Source organism: Schistocerca serialis, chromosome 6 (assembly GCF_023864345.2).
Source record: "Schistocerca serialis cubense isolate TAMUIC-IGC-003099 chromosome 6, iqSchSeri2.2, whole genome shotgun sequence".
Lineage (NCBI taxonomy): Eukaryota > Metazoa > Arthropoda > Insecta > Orthoptera > Acrididae > Schistocerca > Schistocerca serialis.
The window spans coordinates 428,738,639-428,758,367 of NC_064643.1; the positions used below are offsets into that span (position 1 = coordinate 428,738,639).

The 19,729-nt window shown below is 39.0% G+C and overlaps 1 protein-coding gene across 3 annotated transcripts in view; it reads left to right on the plus strand.

The window, feature by feature from the left end:
• The window catches only part of LOC126485124 (DNA repair protein RAD52 homolog), a 67,912-nt gene that overhangs the window by 26,830 nt on the left and 21,353 nt on the right, over positions 1-19,729 (plus strand). For all 3 annotated transcript variants that reach the window (XM_050108761.1, XM_050108760.1, XM_050108762.1), the window contains one exon: positions 3,423-3,603. In XM_050108761.1, coding sequence (XP_049964718.1) covers positions 3,423-3,603 — 181 coding nt within the window. The remainder of the gene's footprint in view (positions 1-3,422; positions 3,604-19,729) is intronic.

Consider the following 19,729-nt stretch of genomic DNA (forward strand, 5'->3'; position numbering starts at 1 on the left):
CCTGCATTCCCTAAGATGGTAAGAATTGCATTGTGACAGCTTCCAATATTAAGTTGTTAAAGAGAAGAAGAAGAAGAAGAAGAAGAAGAAACCTTGGGAGAGGGATACACTGGTGACCTCAGAGATGCCAGATCCTCCCATGCCATCAAACTCTGAACTGATGTTTGTTGGTGTTGTTCCACCCTGACAGTGATATTGGTACTTGACTTGTCCTAGCTCCTTCTGACCTAACCAGTTCACCCTCAGTATGATGATCCAATGGAACCGCAATGGCTGTTACTGTCTCCTGCTGGAACTGCAGTTATTTTCCTCTTGTTCTGTGATCGCTGTTACTCTCCAAGAAGTATACTTCACTGATGACCATTCTCCAAGTTTTTGAGATTACTGTGCATTGTGTCAGATCCATACTGGCCCTGTGAGAGCATCTGAAGGGGTCTGTACTCTGGTTTGCACATATATCTTTAGTGTGTGGATTCCCCTCCACACCATTTTTGAAGCAGTAGCAGTGCAAGTGGAAACGTTTCCAGCAATTGTGATTTATATTGTTTATTTACTTCTAGGCAGGGAAGTTACATTGAGATGACCTCCTTAATTCAACAACTCTCCTTCCCTTTTCTCCCACTTAGGAATTCCACTGTGCATTGCCCCCTGTCAGGAAGTGCCACTCGTGGCAGGGGCCTTCAGCTTCTTTCCAATTTTAATTTGTTTCTCCTCAGTGATGGTATGCCTGCCCACTTCAGTGCCACGCATGACACCTTTTCAGCTACTGAAATTACAAACTCTTCCCCTGTTCTCAAGGCTTTCCTACAATTGTCACTGCATGATGATCTTTGTGACATCGACCACTTTTCGGTGAACATAGCAGTTATATGCCTCTTTTGCCACTTACACCTGCTCTATGTCAGATTGCATCAATTAGGCTGTTGGGACATCTCCAATGCAGTCACTCTCAGTGCTGGAACTACTGTCCCCCTCTCTGCAGCCTACTTTGATGCCAGCTGTTGCTGTGATGGGCCAAAGACATAGCAATACTTACTCAGGATCCTCATATGGGCCCTCAATGTCTCAGGTGATGGCCTTCTCAGACTACCCTCATCACTTTTAAGAGGAGTTAGAATAGAAAAAAAATTTCTTTTCACATTTTAGGATTTTTATTTCATTACAGAATTTGCAATTTTCTGAACAAAATGATATATATAGCACTTATAACCTCACATGGGAAGTATCTTATTTTATATTTTTAAATATAATGTACACCGGTTGAAAATGTTAAAATTTTTTATGGGCGTTACTTCAAGATCTAATAAAATCAGTAATTTTTTATGTAGAAGGCTGTGGATTGCTGTGTTATATAGATTAAATAACGTGTTTGTATTGGTAGCACTGTCAAAAACAGTACCGTATCGTATCGTTTCATAGTATATCATAGTATATACAAGTGTTGTATGTCGAAGTGCTAATGTTTTTCCGGGGAAAAGTGATGAATAGATTGGTAAATCTCTCAAAGTAAAGTATGACGTCAAAACGAAGTGTTTTTAAGAAACGTGGGTTTCATGGTAATAGATTTTTGAATAAAGGGAAACATTGTGTTCAACATGCGGCATGTGAAGTTACAGACAATGAAATACTGGCAAACTCGTCAGTATCTAGAGAAACACCCATTAGTGCTTCGAAGATTAAAATAAAACATTGTGATGTACAGTTTTCTCAAAACAAACATGATGTAAATGGTTACATGAAGACAGTGAGGTATCAAATGGACTAGCTAGGAAACTTATCATTAATTGTGCCAGTTGTAAATATACTCATTCATTTTGGAATTCTGGTAAGCGTAAAGATAATTATTTTGAAGTAAATGTTAGGTGGTTTTATGGATTGAGAGCTACTTGCAAAGGGCACACTGCAGCAGAAACAATGTGTGCCATGATGAATATGCCACACCCACCTTGTAAAATCGACAAGTAAGCAGGATTTATTGGAGCTGCTGTGGAATCTGTTGCATGTGAGTCAATGCAGGGTGCTGAAAACAAAGCTGTTGAAATAAATGGTGGTATGACTGACATACCAGTAGCTTTGGAACAGAAGACTGTGAGCTGGTGGAGTGGGCCCAGGGAAGGGGTGGGTGTAGGATATGGACTAACAAAGGCTGAGGACAGAAGGGTCATGGGAATGCAGGGTATATTGCAGGGACAGTTCCCATCTGTGCAGTTTGGCTTAGCTGGTGTTGGTAGGAAGGATCCAGGTGGTGCAGGTTGTGAAGCAGTCATTGAACTGAAGAATGTTGTGTTCGGAAGTGTGCTAAGTAACTGGGTGGTCCAGCTTCTCTTGGCCACAATTTGTCAGTGGTCATTCATACAGACAGACAGCTTGTTGGTTGTCATGCCCATGTAGAACACAGCACAGTGGTTGCAGCTTACGTTGTAGATCATGTGACTGCATTAGCAGGTAGCCCTGCCTTTGATGGTATGGTTGATGCTTGTGACTAGACTGGAATAAGTGGTTGTGGGATGTCGTATGGGACAGGTCTCGCTTCTAGGTCTATTATCTAAATTGTTCATTGAGCAACCACAGACAGGCAGGAACATCTCAAGTTTGAAAACCCTTATGAGAAGGAACTTTAGCAAAGAAAACTTTTTAATGTTTGGTTATAATTTATAGCAAAATCAAACAATGGAAACTCCACGTAGGAATATCAACAGTGTAGGAAAAGCTAGATTGCTACTTACCATAAAGAAGGCACATTAAGTCTCAGACAAACACATTTAAAACACGCTTACACACAGCTTTTGGCCACAGCCTTCAACATGTGTGAGCTCATGGCATCCAACTTATGAACACCTTCTTCCAGGAGGCCCAAACAACTGTAATACAATGGCCAGCAATATCAGCTGACATGAACCAGATTGAGTGTGCTTGGGACCAATTGAGACTATCAGTGTGGTACTGCAGGAACATTCCTCGCACTCTTGGGTGACCACAGGAGAGCTGCCGTTGAAGGGTGGGGCAGGCTTACGGAGCAACATCTCAACACACTGTGGACAGCATGCTGAGGATCAAATATGTTACAATGCATGGGATGAAGTATTACTGTTTTTATGTTACCCAGAGCAGATTTTTGTTTCACAGATGCCTACTTTTCAACTGCTGCCCTTTTTTTCTTATTTTGGTGTTATTTCATAGTTAAGGTAGTATTATTCTTTCACTCCCTGCTTCTCTTGAGTCTAAGCCCCCACACATTTGTAGATATGCAGGTGGTGTAAAATTTCTTTTGAGTATGCTTCAGAGACTATGTAGGCAGTGCATCTGGTGGTGAAGGAACAGCAGAAAAAGTGGACATTATCATTAAAAGAACAGTGTGTATTTGTATCTGCTGATAATAATTTTTTTGATAATATTGCAGCTTCTATAACTTTTTTTTATAGATGGAGGGCCCAGAGGATGAGCTAGATGAATTAGCAGCTAAAATAGTTTTTGAGCAACTGCCGGAACCTGTGGGAAAGAAGAAAAACACTTTTGATGAGACACGAAAGAGACTAATTGATGCAGCTAATTGTGTTTTTGGGTCGTTGAATTGGAATCATGCTGTTCTGACTCAAAATGTTGGTAAGTGTTTGACAGGTATACCATGACTTTTGAAAACAGTTGTAAAATATTTTAAATCAGGGAGGAAATTTTAAAAGTAACACATGTTATTGTACAAATTAGCTTTGCGTTATCTATTTAACATGTGCGTTCTGGAGCCTTCAACATGTGTGAGCTCATGGCATCCAACTTATGAGCATTATTAATGGTAATAATCTGTGAAATTAAGTTAAGCACAATATGAGTGAGTTCCTTCAAACATATCTTTTTTCTTCAGCATAAAATGGAGTAAACTGAGTATTCAAACATTTAAATTGTATTTTAAGTGGGTTGTCAACAGATAAAAGTATTTCTTTTGTGTGTATTGGGTAAGTTAAACTGCAAGGTAAATTGATTAGATGATATCTATGTAACATATTAGTTTTAATTAAAAATGAGACTTTAGCAGTGTGTGTTGAACTAGTAACATTTTGAAACACAAACTGCCAACTACAAACTGTTGAACCATAAAATTCCTCATGTTTAAAAATTTTTTCCTTCTTGTAGGTATCAGTGTCCGAATTCCCTGTTTCTTACTTAAGTGAAACTGAGCACCCCACTCCCTTGCAACTTCCCATGTTTGAGCAGTATTCGATAGGTTTCAGGTTGTGTCACTGCTAGCAACGAGAAGTCAGTTACACATTGACAGTAAGATTAGAAAAAAATTGTAATGACATATTTTAAGGAAATGTCATAGTCATTCAATTGATGTGACTAAAGAATGTACAAAACCGTAACATATATAGTGCCTCCAGCATATTCACTCATTCCATTTCAGAAGCTTGCAAACTGTTGAACTCTTCATGCAGAAGGATCACTGACATTTAAAATGTGCTACTGAAAACATCTGACATTAATTCCAAATCTGCCTATCTATCCTAGTGAAATAAGAATCTGATGATTCAGAAAAACTTCATCTATAATACTCTCCCCATAACAAACAAAAAAGCAGCAGGCTGAAGTTTAGTGCACATTGACAATAAATTGACTTTGAAGGTGGTTCCCTTGTTGTATTTGACACCTCATTACTTCATGAGCAGGCTGGCAATTTATAGTATGGCCCCACAAAACAACAGTGAATAAATAAATGATGACGATCTTCTGCCCATAAGTTGTAATGATTGGTCCAAAGTGCCTACATTCCTCTTAACAGCATTACAAATGTGCTCAGTCTTCCCAAATCAGGTGACTGAAAGAGTTAAGTAAATATTATCCTATCTATGAAATCTAACGCCGCTCATCATACATATCAACATGTATCTTGATTAAGGAGTTGAAAAAAACCTTGAACTATGTGTCGAGGATCAGTTATCAGTATCAAAATACTCATGCTAATCCCAGTCTTCTGTGATGCAGAACTAGGAAAGGTATTTTGTGTGGGACAATGCATCTCTGTGCTACAGTGCGGAGATAGTTGTGTGTTTTCCCCCTCCCATGTGCACAGCCATTGTCATGACATATGTCATAAGTTATTTACTACACTGAACTGCCCAGTTTACAGGGTCCCAATTATTTCTCACTCTCCAATATGGCAGCTATCTCTCATTTAATAGCTTATCAACTGTATGATCTATTTTATGGACTAGGGTGTGCTACATACAGCAGTCAAGTAGACTGGAAGTAATAACACATTTATTCAAGACAGAAAGGAGTTACTAGAGGAGATACCAGCAGGCTGATAACTCCATTGACGATGTGTGATGCAAGCTTAACAGTGAGGCGTAGCCAAAGGCTAGGTCTGTGAGTGAGAGTCCGTTGAAAGAGGGATTAATTAGATTTGCAGGAGTTGGCACCAGTGAGGAGCTACTCTGAATGAAGACCGCAGAGCTTTCGGTGGAATTACTTGGTATAACTCCTGCAATGACTGGCTTGTTGGAGACAGTGCACTGACCTCCGTACTGCTGAAGCAAAGGTATACAATGCGGACTATTTTCAGGCATGTGACTTCTGGAGGGAAATAGTTCCATGCAGGCGTCTGCTCCTGATGTAAACTGGAACACAGCCAGATGCCAAGAGTAGTGCCTGCAGTATTGGTATCTTGAGTTTCCAGCGATAACAAATTGCATTGTATTTGTTGTTGTGGTGGCTTGCTACCTGGAACTGTTATCATCATAGCTCACTTGTGGATGTGTGTACAAGAAGTGGATGATGCTTGAGGCCAGATCATTTGCAGGACACAGGTGTACGTGCAGTTGCTGTCCCTTCAAAATGTAGGAGCAGATACTGCATCCCTTCTTCCAAAGATGGTGGAGTCATCTTGCTTGTAGCTGAAGAGCCTACATTCACTTCGCACTTTGGGAGTAATTGGTGCAGGCCTGTATAACCTCCGTCCTAGGGGGGAGGGAGGAGCCACATTGACAGGTCACCACAGTGGAAGTGGTGCTCCCCCCCCACCCCCCACCCCTTCGGCTGACATAGGCATCTGAAAATGTTGAGGGAGCCAATGGCGGTTGCGGCCCAGCCCCTATAACTTGTTCCTGAGTTGGGAGGCATCACCACGCAGAAGTCGTGGACGGTATGGGCACAATGGCCAACAGCGGAGTGGGCAGGAACATGTGCATCTGGAAAAAGAAACAGATGAAGGCTAGCACATCATGGAAGGATTGATGGTGTAGAGTGGCCAGGAAGTAAGTGGAAAGAAATAGAGCACAGCACCAGAGGAATCAGTTGTGTGTGAAGCCGCCAGAGGATTCGACGTAGAGAAAGCACAGAAGGAAGGGGCTTAAGCACTGGAAGACTGGTCTGTTTTGAGCTCACTGCCATGTGTGCATGAGAGCAGGGAAAAGAAGAGAGTAGAGTGCTGGAGAAAAAAACTCCAATGAGTTCTTGCTGCTGGAGCATGCGTAGGAGCACAAAGGAAATTGTATGTCTGGGTGAGTAATATGGAGGGTCCTGTTGATCCAAGAAGCCTGGTGGAAGGAGGACAATGCGCCGGAGGAACCCACTGCTTGTGAAGCTACCGCAGTCTGACAGAGCTCTGGAGATGACTGATTCTTGGAGGTGGTGGACTCTTGAAACCCCGGAGACAGTTGGCCACAGAGATGGTTAGGCCCAGAGACAGATTTATTTCTAAATACATAAACCGCAAACCGCCATGGAGAGTGCCATATAACAGTACTAGTAATTTCTTTTCCTGCTCCAGTCGGAAATAGGGAAGGGAAAAACCACTGTCTATTGGCCTCTGTACAAGTCCTGATTTCTCTCATCGTATATTTATGGTCCTTATGCAAATGTACATTAATGGCAGTAAAATCAACCCAAAGTCAGCCTCAAATAACAGTTCTCTCAATTTCCACAATTACCTCTCAAAAAGATCATCATTATTTCTCCAGCACTTGGGTTCATGGTACATCTCCATAACACTTGCGAGCTGATCGAACAAATCTAGCAGCTTGCTTCTCAATTGCTACAATGTCTTCCTTTAAACTGACACACAAACAGCACACAAGGCTGTGTTGCTGAAGTGTTCTATACACTGTCTCCTGTATAGATGACCTACGCTGCCTCAGAATTCTTCCAATAAAGCTAAGTTGAGCATTCACCTTCCCTATTATCAACCTGATATGCTCATTCCATTTCACACCGTTTTGCAACATTATGGCTAGATATTTAATTGATGTATCAAGTGGCACATTGCTGTATTCAAACAGTACAGGATTGTTTTTCCTACTCATCCACATTAATGTACATTTTTCTACATTTGGAGCAAGCTGTCATTAATCACATCAATTAGAACCTGGAGACGGATGACCCTCGTTAGTTAGTTAGTGACATGTTCCATAGATCATTTGAACGATTCTTTTATCAAAATGCTGTGGAGGGAGTGAGTCATTTTACAGCATATGTATATATGGTTAGTGTTAGTTTTGATGAAAAAGGATGTGATGGGGTGTTACAGAGTCTATGCTTTGGCAAACAGAAGTTACTTGGGGGAAAGAACAATAGCACTTCCTGTTGGCCTCTTACATAGAGCAATTTTATGTTTGATTGCAAGCAATGTCCATGCTCTTTTGAACTCCTACTTCTATTTTTACTGGTCAGTATAACATCTCAGTCTGTTTAGAATGCCAGAATTCTTAAGGAAATTACCGTATTTACTCGAATCTATGCCACACCTGAAAAATGAGACTCGAAATTGAGGAAAAAAAAATTTTCCCAAATCTAAGTCGCACCTGAAATTTGAGACTCGAAATTCAAGGGGAGAGAAAAGTTTTAGGCCGCACCTCCAAATCAAAACAAGGTTGGTCCGTTCAAATATGAGACACAATTTACGTCGAATGAATGACGATACAGCTATAGTAGTTTGGTTCGAGTCGTAAGCTTAGCAGTTCAGCTTTACCAGGTAGCCATTGCTATGCATCAGACGCTCCGTCCATATCTATACGGGTATCCTCCCTTTTTCACGTGCTTCACCTGGTTTGAATTGATTGCTTTTTTTCTTTGATCTGATAAGTGCCGTTCTCTTTGTTATAGGTGTTTTCGTCACTCTAATCTGAAAATGCATTACTGTACTGTGTCATGCATCATTTGTCGCATTCAGATAATGAGTGTTTATGGCTTGTTGCCGCTCGCGGCATGGCTTGCTTTTGTGCACGCTACTGTGCTTACAATTAAAAAGAGAAAAAAAGAGAGAGAGAGAGAGAGAGAGAGAGAGAGAGAGAGAGAGAGAGAGAGAGAGGAATCGCCTCATTAGCGAAACAATGGCAAGCGACTGCTATTTGTTGTTACTTACACTGCTGCTTTCTTTGATAATGATCAACAAGAACCAAATAATAGACTGCGTATGATAGAAGATGTTCTGAACGAGAGTTTGGCGAAAATTTTTCTCCGTTTGAAAATCTTTGCAGACGCCTCTTTAGTACATTACATTCTGCACAGAAATTAGTCATCTTAGATTTAAAAATGTAGTCAGTTGCCCTGCTTCATTTCTGACTGTATCACTTTTAGGCATAAGGATAATACGAATATAAACATGACATGATATGTATATTGTTTCGCGTTTGCTGTTGTCTCACTCTAGTTTCGTAGTTTATTAGGTAGACTGGATTTAAATGAGATACCAGCAAACATGAAAGAATACATGGCAAAATGTTTATATTCGTATTATTCTTATGGTGAAGAGAATATTGCATGTGATTAACAATTCATAAAAGTTCCTATTAACAACCGCGTCTTCTCACAGGTAGGAAAAAATTCAGAACGTAGAGTTGGCCATATTGACAAACATCCCAAACAGTCTTGCCAGTCGGATTTTCGTAGTACATCAAAATGCTGCTACATTCGAAGATGAACAATACGGAATTTGTATTTACTTCGTTGGATAATGTATGAAAATGCAGTGGTCGAAACTCGGGGCGGAGAAAAAAGCTCTCCTTCCACCTTTTTTTTTTTTTTTTTTTTTTTTTTTTAATTGATTTACTGATGCAGAGGTTTTGGCGCCAGTATTTATCTTTGTGCCTGCAAAGCATGCCTCTGTAGCGCTACATATATTCGACGGCAGAAGTTAGTTGTGGCGGCACCTACCAACATTTTTCAGAACTTCCACTTACTTTGCACTCGATTCTAAGCCGCAGACGGTTTTTTGGATTACAAAAACCGGAAAAAAAGTGCGGCTTAGATTTGAGTGAATACGGTAGTGGAGATGCATTAGTTGTCTTTTTAAAAGTAATTTCTTGAAAATCGAATGCAGAGCACATACTGACACTAAAAGCTCGAAAATGAAAACGTCGCTAGTAGTTTCATGACAGAGGAAACCAGGGCACTCCAAAATAGGAAAGTTGAGACCTTGTAAAGACACTAACAAAATAAAAAAATCCAGTTTCCTTTTGGTAGTGACCTATGATATGTATATAATGAAAACTGTGACGTCAAAAAGGGGAACTGTGCTCTTTAACTTGTGCCCTGCGCTGAACTACGCAAGACACATATAATGTTTGTGTGCTATCCTGATGACTTCTTCGCTGCCACCCAAAACTCATAATGATTGGTCAAAGCCATCTCTCAGGCATAAATACGCTATTGATGGCATTCTTAATAGACTCAGTAAGATTGAAGGCAGATGATCTGAGGTGCATATAGGCACCCTCACTTCCATGGAGTGTTTCTCAAAGTGTTCTGACGTAGTTTGTGAGTGATGGCTGGTACCTTGTTGTGCTGGATGTGCAGATCATCTGCAGCAGGGCTTAATTTTGGCTGGAACAGTGTTCTAGCACCTCCCAGGGAAAGGTTTTTTAATTCACTGGAAGAAGTTGGCATCGGAGATTTAAAATAGTCCTGGTGTGTTAAATAACAAAATAACTGTAATTTACTGCTGCACTGGCATTGTAGGCAGGGGTGTGGAGCAAGGTGCGCGCGCACACACACACACACACACACACACACACACACACACACACACAGTTTTTATACTGAATATTGTGGTTTTATTGTTTTCATTGTAAGAAGTGATGATTCAAAAACCTGAATTTCAGACAGTAGGTAAAAAAATGGATGTAGATCATTAGACAGTAGATTCGTGAGATTTGTGTATTGTTTGCAATTGAAAAATGATGATAAATTCATCAGGGGCTCATTTTTGTCCTAGTTAACATCCCCCACAAGAGAACACTCTGAATATAGGAATATGGTTGTTTCTTTACAACAGCCAACTTTCCTCAAAAGGAATTACTAAAAGACATTTTTCCCATGCTCCACTAAATTTTATAATGAAAATTTTCATTTTATCCTGTTGTAACATCTGTTCTTATACATTGTGACTTTTGTTCAGCAGCTAAAGTATCTTCAGCTGCACTGACACCTTGATACTTTGTCATTTCCAGCACCACAGACTTATGATAATGTGTATCTTCTCCATAATCTTCCATGGCATTTAACAACTTCACCATATCTGAGATTTCACTCTGTTCATTGCCTGACAAAAATTCTTTATTTAAGCCAATATAATAACCTTTTTCTCTTCATCGTCTTTGTCTCCATTTCTCAACTTTTCTGAATCTTTGTTTGAACCATTATCCCGCCAGAAAAGTATTGGTTATCCCATTGCTTATCATGCCCTCATACTTCTCATGTACTTCTATTTCCTCAATCCCTCCTTACATGTATTGCATTCCTGGTTCCTAATTCATTCATTCCCCTCACTCACACCCCCCTACCCTAGTAATTGATTGAACAGCACACTTCCTCTAAACAACTCATCAACTGTTCTTTCTTTATCTTTTTTATTTTATAAGTACCATATAAAACCCTTTACAAAATCCCTCACCTGGCAGTTTTGCTTACCTGAAACACTTTCACTTGTTTGCAGTCACAATTCTGACTTTAGCAATTATTGCTTCATTTGGTCCCTATATTAAAACCATCATATACTCTCACATTGTGAACTGCCAACAGAGAGGTCCTCAGTTTAACGAGTTATTTCTTGCCTCATTGAGCTTATATGGTTATTAGGATTGATAGTGCTCCCTTCAAAATCATTATTACCATTTCTGTCTATTGAAGTACTGATTTCCTCGTATAGGTCACCTTTCTGCATAATTATTTTGGTAATTATAGCCTTTACTAATCCCTTGTTTATAAGTTTACCATCCGTCCAGTTTTTTTCTCCCAAAGTCGAAGTTTTGTTTATTTCCTCAGTCAAGTTCCCTATCCAGTTTGTCCATATATTTCAAAAATTGTTCAACTTAATCATTTGCTCCATAAACCAAACCTCAACGTATCCTTTCAGGTAATGTCCTCTTTAACATGAGAGTCTGTGTTAATTCATCAAAAAGTTGATTTAAGTGTACCAAACTTTTCAACTGAGTTTTGCAAAATTATTTCATATGTCACTTCTGATCTCTATTAGTGTATTACATTTAGAAGCTCACTCTAGATCGTAGCCTGCTCTGATTCTGATCAGAACTTTTTCAAAAAATTCCTTTTTAAACTCATCAAGTGTTAAGTTTTGACAATTAATGTGGTTAGCCCAAGACAGTGCTTCTCCCTCAAGAAATTATTTTACAAATTTGCGTTTTACTTCACTACTCTTTTAGGAAGGATGTTGCCTTACAATTTTGCATAAAGTCTATTGGGTGCAAAAATTCCCATCCCTATAAAAAGATTTCATTGGCATTTTTGACCACATATTGTACCCAATACTAACGAAAATTTTTGAACATGCTTCCTTTTGGAATTGTCTCAATTACTGTTTGGACGATACCACATTCTCTTTCAGAGCTAACACACTACCTTTACAATGGCCATCAGTATAATTTACAAACTTTTCTACTTCTTCAATCTTCTTACCTAATTATTAGTATGGACATTGGTATGACTGTTGACAGTTTAAATTTGACAGCTCAGTTTTGAAAGGATATTAGAAATTTCATTTGTGAGATCAGATTCCACCACTGCCACCTTCAGTGCTGTTCATAGCAACCTGGATTCTGTGGAAGTTACTCTGTCGCCTACATCATTCACTCTTCAAGTCAAATTAACTACTTTTCACTTCCATGACGAGTGGTCTAGAGATTCGCACATGACCATCTGGATTTAGATGAAATTTTGTGTGAAAATTCCCACATGCACCCAGTAAACATTGGTAAAGACCACCAACTCGGTACTTGCAGAGAAAGTCATTTTTTTTATCTCATAGTGTGGCTTTCAACAATGTACCACTGAGTTTTCTGGAACTTTGAGACATAATAGCTCTATCAGTGTTTCCTTGAAAGAAGCAAAAGTAGACCGTGTTGGCCAAACTTTTTGCACTTGTTAAGTGAAACAATAAAGATTTTGTGGGCAATTTGTGTATGGGTAATCTGATGCAAAGTCGGTCGGAAAAATAACAGATTGAAAAAAATTTGAAGTTCAGGTTTTTATATCCCTGGAAGTAAGTGCATGACAAACCTGAAACTTTACACAAGATCTTGGAATACAAAATTTCATTCTTCTACTGATTTACAATAGTTTACAAATCAAGCACAAAGCTGATGCTTTTTACAGAAACGCCAAAAACGTGTATTTTTAGCTCACTTTTACAAAAAGTATTTTCTCCATACACCTTTAAAGCTTTTCACTAGAAAGGCCATGTTCCAAACGACCTAAAAAAAGTGATTTGTTTTTGGAATGCCGGTGTACAAGGCCCAGAAAAGCAGCAACAAGGAGAAGGCATAGTGAAAATGTGTCCCATATTCCATTGGTACTTAAATCTGATTTATTTTGTTATGTTTTACAATTGTTTAGCACTCTCTGGGAAAGGTAATACCAAAACTCCTGATAAACAGACAGCGAGCTTGAGTCAGAAGAACTGGAAAAACTACAAAATAAATAAATAAAACCTAGCTGTCCTTTGTCATGACTTGCAAGGCACTGGAGGCAATAGTAGTTAAAATTGTTGCAGAAGAGCTGCACCTTACACACCCAATAAATTGTTCTCAAGTTTTACACCATTATTACAGTGTGTAAATTTTGGTGAAGTTCATAGCAGTACACATGAAATTTTTTGAAAAGTGATTCATGTTAATGAGAAGTTTGAATGTGTGTTTTTATTTTGTAATACTATTGATGTGCTAGAGTAATCTTGGTTTGAAGTACAGCGTATTTTGTGTTTATATACTTTGCAGCTTATGTAGAACATTACCGTACTGATGGTACACTACTGGCCATTAAAGTTGCTACACCATGAAGATGACGTGCTACAGACATGAAGTTTAACCGACAGGAAGAAGATGTTGTGATATGCAAATGATTAGCTTTTCAGAGTATTCACACAAGGTTGACGCCAGTGGCGACACCTACAACATGCTGACATGAGGAAAGTTTCCTACCGATTTCTCATACAGAAACAGAAGTTGACCGCCGTTGCCTGGTGAAACATTGTTGTGATGTCTCATGTAAGGAGGAGAAATGTGTACCATCACGTTTCCGACTTTGATAAAGGTTGGATTGTAGCCTATCGCGATTGCAGTTTATTGTATCGCCACATTGCTGCTCGCGTTGGTTGAAATCCAATGACTGTTAGCAGAATATGGAATCGGTGGGTTCAGGAGGGTAATAGGGAATGCTGTGCTGGATCCAAACGGCCTCGTATCACTAGCAGTCGAGATGACAGGCATCTTATCCGCGTGGCTGTAACGGATCGTGCAGCCACGTCTCGATCCCTGAGTCAACAGATGGGGATGTTTGCAAGAAGACAACCATCTGCACGAACAGTTCGACAACGTTTGCAGCAGCATGGACTATCAGTTCCGAGACCATGGCTGCAGTTGCCCTTGACGCTCCATCAGACAGAAGCACTTGCAATGGTGTACTCAACGACGAACCTGGGTGCATGAATGGCAAAACGTCATTTTTTCGGATGAATCCAGGTTCTGTTTACAGCATTATGATGGTCGCATCTGTGTTTGGCGACATCGCGGTGAACTCACGTTGGAAGCGGGTATTCATCGCCACACTGGCGTATCATCTGGTGTGATGGTATGGGATGCCATTGGTTACACGTCGTGGTCACCTCTTGTTCGCATTGATGGCACTTTGAACAGTGGATGTTACATTTCAAATGTGTTATGACCCATGGCTCTACCCTTCATTCGACCCCTGCGAAACCCTACATTTCAGCAGGATAATGCACGACTGCACTGCATGTTGCAGGTCCTGTACAGGCCTTTTTGGATACAGAAAATGTTCAACTGGTGCCCTGGCCAGCACATTCTCCAGATCTCTCACCAATTGAAAACGTCTGGTCAATGGTAGCTGAGCAACTGGCTCGTCAGAATACGTCAGTCACTACTCTTGATGAACTGTGACATTGTGTTGAAGCTGCATGGGCAGCTGTACCTGTACACTCCATGCAAGCTCTGTTTGACTCAATGCTCAGGCGTATCAAGGTCGTTATTACAGCCAGAGGTGGTTGTTCTGGGTACTGATTTCTCAGGATCTATGCAACCAAATTGCGTGAAAATGTTATCACTTGTCAGTTCTAGTATAATATATTTGTCCAATGAATACCTGTTTATCATCTTCATTTCTTCTTGGTGTAGCAATTTTAATGGCCAGTAGTGGAAATTCTATAAATGTGTTGCTATAGTCCATGATGGTTTAACCACTGCATATTTCTTTCATTGCTGTGCAGCAGCAGCAGCAGCAGCATCAGGCTAGTTTCTGCCTGATAAGGGGTTCTTTACACTTGATCCCAAGCGTGACAAGGATTTGTTTCCACAGGGTCTCGGCCTTATGATACATGTAAGTGTCCTTGCCCAAAGCTGGAAGAGGTCTCTTTTAGAATCCTAAGCTTACGTTTACTCCAAGATACTTGAGTTTTGTACAGGTTTCATTAATTTGCTGTTGACAAACATGATGAAAACTGTACTGCCAGTCAAGAGATGTCACTGATATAGCTTAATTACAATAACGTGCTGCGCTGGAAACCAGCTCTTGTTGCTTTTTTGGGGTCACTAAATTGAATTTGCATATGAGTGTATAAAGCTGGATTCCTGCATCGTGCATACATTTCCCTTAAATTGCAGAGCAACAATCTTATCTGCATGTATGTATGTTCTTGTCAATTTTCAGGGAGTGCTAGAATATCCTTCTCTGTCTTAAGCTTTTGAGCACACTTTACTTTTCTTGCTGATACTCCAGAATGTCTTGCTGTTTCTCTTTGCCCAGAATTTGGGTGCCAAGGTTAAAAATTGTATCTGTTCTTTATGATTGGATTCCCCTATCTTGCCCTTCAGTTCAGTCAACAAATATGCATAGTCAACCTGGTTTCCACATTTCTTGCTTTTACTGGTTTGTTCAGTTTGCCATTTTACAACCATAGCATTTGTAATGTGATTTCCAATCCCACTATGTGGCTTTTCGAATTTTCTGCTTCATATACTGAGCCTTTGTCTCTGGTGCCCACTACTTGTCTCAGGGATGAGTACTGATGATAGGACAGTGGTTAACACTTCATTTGGTGTGACTTCATCATTACACTGTGATGATGAGGCTGTCAAAACTGCCTCCAGATATTTATTTGATACAGTCTTGCAAGCTGGACAAATTTTCTTACCTGGCTGTATGTTGTGAATAAAAGTGAGTATCTTCATCGTAGAACAAGCCTTATCTGCTGTTTCAGTATTACCTTTCTGAATTCCTGTCTGTACATTATGATCCTTTTTGTCAAAGGGCTCAAAGCATTTTAGTTTTATTTTATTTATTTATTTTTGTAAATTCTCATATTAAGACAGCAACAAAGCTTCATGGTGCAAACAAACGTGAATAGGTCCAGCGTTCCTTCAGAGCATCAGACTCGTAACTCTTGTTCGCATTAACTAAAATTGGTAAACAATCTCAAAGCAGTTTTTTTCCCCATAGCAAATGACATGACACTTTGATGCTCCAACTGCTTGCCTAATTGAGCAGAAAGGCAAGCTACTCCCATCTGGGTCTGTTTCTACTTAATTGCAAAAGTATTACTTGCAAAACACCACTGGCTCAAATGGTGGCTCAAATGGCAGCCAAACTACAACTGAATGAAATTGTGCACATTAAATAATACTGGTATAAAATAAAATAGACATGTAACAATATTATGAAAAGGAAAGTTGCTACTCACCATATAGTGGAGATGCTACCCCTTCCCCTCCACACAGCCTCCTCCTTGACCTCACCTGGTCACCACTCCTGTTATGCTCACAGTGTGGTTTCAGATGCCTGAGACTGTAGTTGTGTGTGTGTGTGTGTGTGTGTGTGTGTGTGTGTGTGTGTGTATACATCTGTTGTTGATGAAGACCTTAAGGGCCGAAAGCTTTATTTGTGACAGTCTCTTTGTTGAGTCTATCTGCAACTCAGCATCTCCGCTATACGGTGAGTAGCAACTTTCTTTTCATAATATTGTTACATTCCATCCTGGTTTTCCATTGTTTGGTAAAATACACATGTATATAGTTAAGAAAAAAAATAATCAAACGTAGTATTATTACAAATATAGATCTGGTTGCATCATCTTATAAAGTTACTCTGTGCCGTAAGAAACCACTCACTGTGCTGCAAATACAACTATAAAATGCAGATTGTTTCAACAAGGCTTCACAAGACTGAACCAGACAGAAACATAGCTTGTTGTCAAAGTAATTGTTGACACAATATTTTCTTTAAAATGGGTACCTTCTGATATTTTTCATGTGCAATTAGTCAGTTAAATACTTACAGGTAGTGTATTTGTTTGAAGGTACTGAAATACAGACTTATCTTAAGATCCGTTAACACACTAATTTCACATAAAAAAATCATAAGATAAACATTTAACAGAGAATTAAGTACTCAACAATATTTATCATGAAAATTTTTATCGTGCAAGGCATAGTTCAACACATAGGAAAATGACTGATAAGACGCAACCAAAATATTACATTTTTCAAGTGTGGTTACATATGACATTAAAGTCACAAAAGAGAGAGAACATTGTTCTCCTTATTAGATTCTTTGTGGCCTTTTATTTATTTTTTTTTAAGTATGTAGCTGAAACATGAAGATGTTCAAAAAATTAAAAAATAAATTTTTTTTTGCCAGTTCTTAGAGTTTTTTGCCGCAAGCTCTCCTCCTGTTCATTAGGACATCCTATTTTACTTCCCTCAGATACTAATAAATAATTGTAAGACATAATAAAAAGTGGCAGATTTGAATACCTGCAGAGTATCACCATATTTTTGCTGCACTAGCATCGTGTCATCGGATTGTTGGGGCCTTACATGCTCCCATTGCAAAACCAAATGTAGTTTTCTTAAGTGGTTTAGAACATTTTTTGTTTAGTGAAAACGCCATACAAACATTTGCAGAAAATTTGACCTTGATTTGTAAACTATTGAAAAGTAATAGGAGAGTGCAATTTTATATTCTAACACCTTGTTTCGGTATGTGCAATGTTTCAAGTTTATGCTGCAATTATGTCCTGAGAGATAAAAAGCTAAGCTTCAATTTTTTTGTTTTCAATTGGCTATTTTCTCAGCCGACTTCGCGTCAAATTGTCTATATGAAAATTACTCTTGAAATTTTCTATTATTATTCCATTTTAGAGAGCACAAAATATTGTTTATGATTGCATAGCTTTGTTTCTTTCAAGAAAATGTTGCCATAGATATTATGTCCCAAAGTTGGTGAAAACTCGAAGGATACACTGTTGAAAGTTAGGCATTGGGGTCCAACAGATGTATTAAATTAGAGAAAGTAAAGTTTTTCCAAGGTTCATTGGGAACATGTGCGAATGTTCATACAGAATTTCGTCAAACTCCTTGACAGTCATGTGGAAAATTTTTCCCTGATTAGACAATTTGGCATGGAATGGTCCAGCTGCTACTTCACACTCAGTTCACTTCTAAACTCAGCTATCTGAAAATTCAGTTAACTGGTTGTTTTATTATTTGTTTGTGAAGTCTTGTTATCTGTTTAGCAAATTTCTTAATGAAATGTTATCTGTGGCAGAACCACCTTGGGAGATCAGCCGAGTGATGTATCATCGTGTCACAACATTTCATAAGTTTTGTACCTTTCATCTCCAAGCACTTCGCCTGATCGCCAAAGAAGATTTTTTTCTTTGGAATATGTCAGGAAAGTCTTCAATCAAATGAGTTGTTATCTGTTTGGCGAAGTTCTTCTGAAATCCTCATTTTCTTAAATGTTTTTCCTAGCATACTATCCTTCCCTGATAAAACATTGCTCACACTTTGATGCTCTGCAGTATTTAGAACTGTCTCTGAAAATACTGTTGTTTGTACGGTACAGGCTTTCAGGGCTTGTATTCATATCAGAACTTCCATGCAGGACTCTAATACAGAAACTACTCTTTCGTGAACAACGTTCTGACAGACTGCTTTGCAGTCACCTCTTAGCTTTACTACTTCTGCCTGTACTTCTCTTCTGCTTCCAAACTTAGCAGAAGTTATCCTGCATCTCTTGCCTATCTAGCACTCCTGGAAAAAAGGATATTTTATTTTGGCGAAATGGCCTAGCCACAACTTCAGGGATTGTTTCCAAAATGTATGTTCCACTTTACAAAGGAATGAATTTCCTGTCCAGAAATAAGACCAGCAATTGGTATATCCTCTGTGAAGACGTTGTTAGACCGATTCGTGAATACAGCTGGTAACTGGGTTTTCTAGGATTTCACTTTATTTTATAACTCTGTTTGATATTGTGTTCTTTGTCATTCTTTCTTTGTTGATTAGTACTGATTTTAGCTCACATTACTTGCAGCCATGACCTTCACTCTCAATCTGTTGTATAATACAGTGTGTTTAAGGATGACTAACATTCACAATCTCAACACTCAGTTAATTCCCAGAATGAATTTTCACCTTGCAGTGAAGTGTGCACTGATTTGAAACTTCCTGGGAGATTAAAACTGCTTGTGTCAGACTAGGACTTGATCGTGGTACCTTTGCCGTTCGTGGGCAAATGCTCTACCAACTCAGTTATTCAAGGACGATTCATGACTTAACATCACAGCTGCACTTTTTCCTGTACCTCATTTCCTACCTTCCAAATTTTAGAGAAGATCTGCTGTGTATCTGCAGGGTCCCCATTATGCTAGAGGAACGTGCCCATCCTTGTAGCCAAAGGAATCTTTTCCAATAATACTGTAAGCTCATTTTCAAGGAAGATAATGAGGCCCTGTAAGATAATGCGGTAAAACGACAGGCCCGAATAACTGATTACTTATATTATTACACCAGATTCTTTAAAATGTTTCACCACTAAGGCACATCAGTTTTTGTCACATCACCAATATGATATCGTCATGAGTGAAAGTTCCTTCGTTATAAAACAATATTAATGGGATTAGTTTCATTTTAAAATTTTCCAGTGACAAAATTTCATATTTTCATTCATTATTTTCTCTGAGGTATTGAATCCACTGTAAATGAGAAGGATAGAGACCTTGCATATGTAATAACCTCCATATTCTTGCATGTGGAACACTGATATGTGAAGAAATTTTCTATGTGCCAATTGAAGAACTAATGTCTTCTAAGCATCCACACTCTGTTCATTTTCACATCCAAGTGACATATGATTGATTAGCACTGCACCAGTCTTATACAATATAGTGGAAATACAAGTAATCACTCTTAAATCAGGTACTCTGTCG